This window comes from Lucilia sericata, unplaced genomic scaffold, assembly GCF_015586225.1.
Source record: "Lucilia sericata isolate MDLA Ls3-8-SP2 unplaced genomic scaffold, ASM1558622v1 Contig005065F_arrow, whole genome shotgun sequence".
Classification (NCBI taxonomy): Eukaryota; Metazoa; Arthropoda; class Insecta; order Diptera; family Calliphoridae; genus Lucilia; species Lucilia sericata.
In genome coordinates, this window is record NW_023997431.1 from 13,586 (window position 1) to 22,131 (window position 8,546).

Sequence of the window (8,546 nt, forward strand, 5' to 3'; positions counted from 1 at the left end):
ATATATTGACCTTAAAGTCAATAAATTTTATTTTTCAAATATGTAATTGTAACAGAAATACATAAGACATTCGTAACTAATGTCTAATATGCTTCGACAACTATTGATAATTGTTAAATAGTTAGTTATCCCTATAGTTTTAATAAATAATAAAAAAAAAATGTTATTTAAACAATAAACAAGTATTTATTCTACTTGTTCTTTAAAACAATTAAACGTTTATATTCATATGTGCATATGTAAGTATTTACATTAAAGTTTTTTTCCTTAATAGCACAAACTAAAATCCAATGTTAAGTTAAATATAGTTAAGATATTTAGATTCAGTAACGATTTAAAACTCGTACGCAACGGTTTATCCGGAAGAACTATAAGGATATTTAAACAAAAAAAAACTATTCGCACATAAATTTCCTTGTAAAAAATGAAGTATTCGGTTAGTGTTCCTTTAGTAAATTCGTTACTGATATTAATTTCGATAACAGCTAGTGTTTGTGGTCAACAGAAATGTTAGTATAATTTATGATTGAATTTACAGCATTAATAAGAATTATAATAAACCGGATATATTATTTAAATGTTTGCTTATAAATGTAATATTATATTTCCGCTAAATATGGAAAATAATTACACTGTGCTACAAAATAATAGAATATATAAACGATACTAAGTTGGGAAATTTTATGGAGTTAATCTAAAGGTCTTTAAAAGTTATTACAGAAAAGTGTGGACTTTCACCTTACGATGTTCGAGGACTGTTGTGTGGTTAATGAATATCTTGCTAACACACCCGTAAACAACGTCGTAAACAATACTTTTCGGACCACCCAGTGAAAACCTTTGAAGACAAATAATACTAAATAAACTTAAAAACAACTCAGCTCCTACAAGATACCGAATTATTTCTGAATTAATACATTTCTAACAATAGTCCGAACTTTAAGCGAAGTGTGTACAATACACTATAGACGACTATAGAGGAGCCTATGGGGGAAACTGTAGACGAGACTAAAGTCCAGATTAGAAATCAGCCTATAGACGAGACTGTAGACGAGGCTATAGTCCAGACTATAGATGAGACTATAGTCCAGACTAGAGACTAGACTCTAGTCCAGACTATAGACTAGACTATAATCCAGACTATCGACGAGACTATAGTCCAGACTATAGTCGAGACTATAGATGAGACTATAGTTCAGACTGTAGACGAGACTATAGTCCAGACTATAGACGAGACTATAGTCGAGACTATAGATGAGACTATAGTTCAGACTATAGACGAGACTATAGTCCAGACTATAGACGAGACTATAGTCCAGACTATAGACGAGACTATAGTCCAGACTATAGACGAGACTATAGTCCAGACTATAGACGAGACTATAGTCCAGACTATAGACTATAGTCCAGACTATAGACTGTAGACGAGACTATAGTCCAGACTATAGATGAGACTATAGTCTAGACTAGAGACTAGACTCTAGTCCAGACTATAGACTAGACTATAATCCAGACTATCGACGAGACTATAGTCCAGACTATAGTCGAGACTATAGATGAGACTATAGTTCAGACTATAGACGAGACTATAGTCCAGACTATAGACGAGACTATAGTCGAGACTATAGATGAGACTATAGTTCAGACTATAGACGAGACTATAGTCCAGACTATAGACGAGCCTAAAGTCCAGACTATAGAAGAGCCTATAGTCCAGACTATAGACGAGACTATAGTCCAGACTATAGACGAGACTATAGTCCAGACTATAGACGAGACTATAGTCCAGACTATAGACGAGACTATAGTCCAGACTATAGACGAGACTATAGTCCAGACTATAGACGAGACTATAGTCCAGACTATAGACTATAGTCCAGACTATAGACTGTAGACGAGACTATAGTCCAGACTATAGATGAGACTATAGTCTAGACTAGAGACTAGACTCTAGTCCAGACTATAGACTAGACTATAATCCAGACTATCGACGAGACTATAGTCCAGACTATAGTCGAGACTATAGATGAGACTATAGTTCAGACTATAGACGAGACTATAGTCCAGACTATAGACGAGACTATAGTCGAGACTATAGATGAGACTATAGTTCAGACTATAGACGAGACTATAGTCCAGACTATAGACGAGCCTAAAGTCCAGACTATAGAAGAGCCTATAGTCCAGACTATAGACGAGACTGTAGTCCAGACTATAGACGAGACTATAGTCCAGACTATAGTCCAGACTATAGACGAGACTATAGTTCAGACTATGGACGAGACTATAGTCCAGATAATAGACGAGAATATAGTTCAGACTGTAGGCAAGGCTATAGTCGTGACTATAAGCAAGGCTATAGTCCTGACTATAGGCTAGGCTATAGTCCTGACTATAGACAAGGCTATAGTCCTGACTATAGACAAGGCTATAGTCCTAACTATAGATAAGGCTATAGTCCAGACTATAGACGGGGCTATAGTCCGGACGAGTCTTTTTACTAATTTTTAACTTTTTTTCATTTCTTCATTAGTTTACTCCATTCACGATTTCCCACCTTTATACAAATTCGATGATTATGATTCATGTCTGGAGCAAAAATACCACAATACTCCGCCCACCTATTGTATGGTCTATGCTGAAATCAAACCAAATAACTCTTCAGATATGTGGCAAGAAATGATGCAACATTATGGTGAATATCCATTTCGCTATAGACGTGATCATCTATTTTTTGGTGTTTGTATGGAACGATGTTTAAAGTTTGCCAAAACTAAGGAAATTTATAAATTAAATGAAGATGATTTAATTAAAAATGAGGTCAGAACAAAAGATTTTTAAAATATTTTTAGATTTTTATAAAAAGAATATTTCAATTAATAAACAGATAACGGATTATTTCGGTCACGTACATAAAAGGCCCTTAGATGAGCAATTTCGTAAGGAATATCATGATTTAATACACAATTGTTTGAATCATGAATTTCAACAGAAATATGATCTAAATTTAAGAACCTATATAGAATATTGTGAAGGACCTAAGGATGTTAACCAAGAAGAAACTAAGGGTGAGGAAAAGTTATAACCTATTGGGATTCAAAATTATTATTTACGATATTCCAGATCCCTTAGAAAGTTTATTATATAAAATACTGGGTGTTATTATTATACTAAATATTCTATCAACTCTATATGACTTTTGTCTGAAATTGCAGCAACCGGAAGAAAATCAAACTAATGATTTCTATAAAATTAATCCCCAACAAAAAGGTAATTAAAAAATTTATTAATTTGATTATATTCAATTAAATATTTTATAATGTTTACATGTATAGTATTATAACAATTAAAAACTAATTACACTTCTATTAATTTCATTTCAAAAGTTTCTAGATTATTAACATCATTTTCAGTGTGTCGCAATTACTATCGTCTAGTTCAACCTTATTTCAGTGATGTTGGTAAAGATTTTCAATTTCTAGATGGTTATCGTTCGATCTGTATGATGTTTGCCCTTTTTGGTCATACATTTTTCTGTGAATATCAACACATAGCAAATCCACAATATTTCGAGAAGAGTTCCAAAGATGAGAATAATTTGTGGGTTTTAAATACGACCATGATCATCGAAACATATTTTGTTATGAGTGGCTTGTTGTTGTTTATTAAATTCCAGCAAGGACGTTATGTCAGTCCGCAGACAAGTTGGAAGAAGTTTTTCTTTATCTATGTACAATTTATGGTATTTCGTTTTATAAGGTAATCTTTAATTCTTAAATTCTAGCAATTAGATAAAAACATCAGTTTTAATTATGACTTTCATGACGCCAGAAAAATTTCGGAATCATTTCAAAAACGACAAATTTTGTTTTAAAATTTTTCTCTTTCCATAAATAGTTAGTAATTTTAATTTAATTTTTCTTTTATTTTGTACAGATTTTTACCTTCAGTGGGCTTACTTGTACTAGTCAATGCCACTATTCTCACCCGTCTACAAAATGGTCCCTTTTGGCGTCATATTACAGAACCAGTTCGTGTTTTTAGCCGCGAAAGAGGCTGGAGAAATTTATTAATGATTAATAATTTCTCGCATAAAGAAAGTGTAAGTGTACAAATTTAAGACGAAACTATAGTTTACACTATAGATGAGGCTATAGTCCAGACTAAAGATTATAGTTTGATCTATAGACGATACTATAGTGCATACTTAATATGAGACTATAGTCCAGATTCTAGACCAAACAATAGACAAAGGTGTAGTATAGAATAAAAACGAGAGTATAGTTCCCACTATTGGCCGGACTACAGGCGAATCTATGGTCCGGACTATAGACTAATCTATAGTCCAGGTTATAAACGAGTCTATAGTCCTAATTATAGATGAGATTATAGTCCCGACTGTAGACGATACTAGAGGCCAGACTATAGATGAGCCTATGGTCCAGACTATAGACCATACTATATTCCAGATTATAAAGAAGTCTATAGTCCCGACTGTAGATGAGACTATAGTCCAGATTATAGACAATACTATAGTCCAGACTATAGATGAGACTATTAATGAGTTTATAAAGGAGTCTATAGTCCAGACTATAGATGAGACTTTGGTCCATAAAATAGACGAGACTGTTATCCAGGCTATGGACGGAACCATAGTAGATAAGACTAAACGCGCGAATAATGACGTGCTATAGTCCGGACTATAGACAAGACTACAGTCCAGATTATTGATGAGACTATATTTCAGACTATAAATGAGACTATAGTCTAGACTATAGACGATTGTAGAAGATATCATAGTCCTGAATATAGTCGAGACTACAGACGAGACTATTCTCGAGATTATAGACGAGACTATAGTCCAGACTATAGACGAAACTATAATCCAAACTATAGGCGAGACTATCGTCCTGACTATAGACAATACTATAAACCAAACTATACATGAGGCTATAGTGCAGATTATAGTTCTAATAATAGTCAAGACTATAATCCAGATTAGACGATATAGATTTAGACGAGTTTATAGTACAGACTATAGACGAGGTAATTATAAACAAGCCAATATTGTCGACTATAGGCGAGACTATAATCCAGACTATAGACAAGACTATAGTCCTGACTATAGACATGACTATATTTCAGACGAGACTATAATACAAACTAATGTCGAGACTGTAGTACACATTATAGACGATACTATAATCCAGACTATAGACAAGACTATAGTCCTGACTATAGACAAGACTATATTTCAGACGAGACTATAATTCAAACTAATGTCGAGACTGTAATACACATTATAGATGAGACTATACTCCTGACTATAGGCGAAACTATACTCAAGACTATAGACGATACCATAGTCGAGACTATAGGTTATACTATTCTCCAGACTATAGACAATAAATACAGTTCTGAATATAGATGAGACTAAAGTTCAAACTATAGACTACACTACAGTCTATATTATAGACTTAAGTCTAGACTATATTCCAGACTACATCTCGAATAATAACAATAACAATTTATTTATTTTATTTAACAATTTCCAGGCTAGTCATCATACTTGGTATATAGCCGCTGATTGGCAGTTATTTGCCTTATATTTATTTATTATTATGATTGTAGCCAAGTAAGTACTGAAATAACTAGTTAATTGATATTGATCATTCTTTTTTTTCCGATTTTTTTTATAAAAATTTTAAAATTTTACAAATATTTCAAATTTAGAATAATATTAAAACGTTCGATTTTATGACTTCCAAAGTTCATGATGAAGAGTGATTTATGCTAATATCTGAAATAAATAATATATATCTATCTCTGTTTCAGATATCCAAAAATAAAAAAGCATATATTTTCGACATTGGCAATTTTGTCATTTGTGATACCCTTCTCCATTAGCTATTTGCTAAAGTTAAAACCCTGTTTTATAATAAAACCAGAGTAAGTTCTTACGAAATGAAAACTAAAAACAAATTTTAATATTTAATTTATTGTCGCAGATCCTATCGCTATTCTTTTTTTAAAGATATCGATGTATATTTTAATATTTATACCCCTTTCTATACGAATTTATTCGGTTATTTGTTTGGCATAATATGTGCCGAAATTTATTTAAAATATACACGCACTGAAGAGATACGTAAAACTATACGTGAAAAACCTATATATACAGTTGCTACCCATTTTGTGGCTATTGTGGCATTTTTATTATTTTGGTTAGGTCCCATATTAGAGGTAAGAGCGACGCCATCTATATGGTCAGCATTATATGCCGGGCTGCATCGTATTTTGTGGATTATGTTTGTGTGTGGTTTACCTTTGGTAATGATGAGCTGTAATTGTGGTTGTAAGTCGCGTATTTGGTTTGAAATGATGGGAGATAAAGCTATTTATTATACAAAATATAATTTCAGGGATCGCTTATGAATTTTGTTGTCTTCCCATATTCCGGATTTTAGCCAGATTATCATTTCAAGTATATATTTGGCACATGACCATTGTATATCTGATAAATGGTTATCAACGTCAACCCTATTATGTTGATAACTTGTATTTTGTAAGTTTTAAATGATATATGTTCTTAAATATCTGTTTAAAAAATATTATTCCTCTATAGTTTACACAATTTGTTATATTATATTGTTTCTCAAATGCTGTGGCGTTCATAATAGCTTTATTTGTAGAGTATCCCATAGCTCAAAGTGTACAAGTATTACAATCGAAAAGTGAGTATAAATACATAGATATGGGTTTTGTAATCCTAATAGTTTAATGTGTTACATATTATCTGTATTTCTAATTGCATTTTATTTAACAGGTAGCGACAAATCGGTTAAGAAGTCCTAAGAAAGAATTTGTATTATATTTTTAAGGCATTTGTTTTTGTTAAATATTTCTTGGTTTTTATTTTTAAGAGAGATACAATAAAATATTGAAATGTACATAGTTTTATTAGTTTAATAATAAAAAAGTTTAAATTATATTTTCAAAGGAAAGGTCCTCAGTTGTTGTGATTTTTGTGTTATAAATAATTCGCTTATCTGGTGTACTACATACGGAAAAGAATTTATATTAAATATATACCATATTATTGACGGAAATATAGTCATGTCTGAAGACTACAAATATAAGAGACTATAATCAAGAGTATAGTTCAGACTATAGCCCAATAAACCAGACTACAGTCGAGACTATATATCAGACTGTAGATAGTCTACTGATCACACTGTAGTCCAGAATATAGTCTATAAAACAGACTATAGTACAGTTGATAGACCAGACTGAAGACGACACTATTGTCGAAACTATAGTCCAGACTGTTGTCGAAACTATAGTCCACACTATAGTGATCACTATAGTCCAGACTTTGGACGAACTATAGACGATACTATATTTTACATAGCCAAGATATTCTATTTCGAGTCATCTGGCACCGTCCCAATTGGGTCTTTTAGGTCTAAATTCGAATATTACACTTTAAAACACTTCCCCTTTACTTCGCTGAAATTTCAATTAAAACGAACTAAACGATTAGAAATAACAGCCTGATTATATTTTCTACTACCCCACTGTTTCCTTTAGTTAAAAATATTGAATTGTAGATTTATAACCCTTTTCCGCACATCTGGCATCACGTTTTAATATAGAAGATACAACTCTTTTGCCAACAACTATCGATTGCTACACACATCACTAGCACACAGACACACTCTCATCACTAACTCAAAGTGACAAATCAACGTGCAAGATATATTAATTATAACACAGAAAAAAATAATTTTAAAAAATTTTCAATTAAACGATTAATCAAAAATTTTAAAAGGGTTCAATTCATTTTGTATTTGATTCATAAAAATATAATCAAATACGTATTTAACAACAACAAAAATAGAAAAAAATAAAAATTTTGTGTACGAAATCAATTATAAGTAGTAATTGAATATACAATTTTTGTTATAGGTTGAACTTCAAAAAATAAAATAATTGAAAACGAGGTTTTGGTAATTGAAATCGTTTTTCAGTTTTTTCTGTGTAAGGTAGTGTTAACAGAACAGCTGATTTTTTGCTAATACACTTTTGATTTTTTTTACATGTAGTTTGACAGCATGCTGGTACTTTTGAATGTAGGCATACTGTCAAACTTCATATATAAAAATTAAAATGAATTCGCTCTGTTTTTCTGAATTCGCCGACGACACTACCTTATAATTAATATATCTTGTTATGTATAATGAATACATTACAACGGAATCCCACTACGATATTGCAATTTTTTGGAATACAATTTTTATTTCGTTAATGGGGAGAAAAAAAAGTACCAATAGGGGGTAAAAACGGAAAATTTGATTTTATTCAAACCCAATGAGTCAATTTAAATAAAATTTTTAGATTTAGAAACACTAAATATGCTAATAGGGGGTTATTTGGAACCCCGGTAGCTGGTGATATTTCTAGTACTGTTTTCGTTCTCCAACTGGTATATTTTGAGTTTTCTATGATATTAAACCGAAACATGACGATAATAATAAAAAGACTTT

General features: G+C 31.6%; 1 protein-coding gene across 1 annotated transcript; it reads left to right on the forward strand.

Moving 5' to 3' along the window:
* The first annotated feature begins 331 nt into the window (after positions 1 to 331).
* Positions 332 to 6,954, forward strand: LOC119615362 (regulator of hypoxia-inducible factor 1-like). The gene is made up of 12 exons (XM_037971424.1): positions 332 to 509; positions 2,534 to 2,820; positions 2,888 to 3,068; positions 3,124 to 3,270; positions 3,387 to 3,759; positions 3,937 to 4,102; positions 5,556 to 5,635; positions 5,836 to 5,949; positions 6,009 to 6,355; positions 6,423 to 6,565; positions 6,626 to 6,734; positions 6,827 to 6,954. The coding sequence occupies exons 1-12, from the start codon at positions 425 to 427 to the stop codon at positions 6,853 to 6,855; spliced, it is 2,061 nt and encodes a 686-aa protein (XP_037827352.1). The 5' UTR covers positions 332 to 424; the 3' UTR covers positions 6,856 to 6,954.
* The last annotated feature ends 1,592 nt before the right edge of the window (positions 6,955 to 8,546 follow it).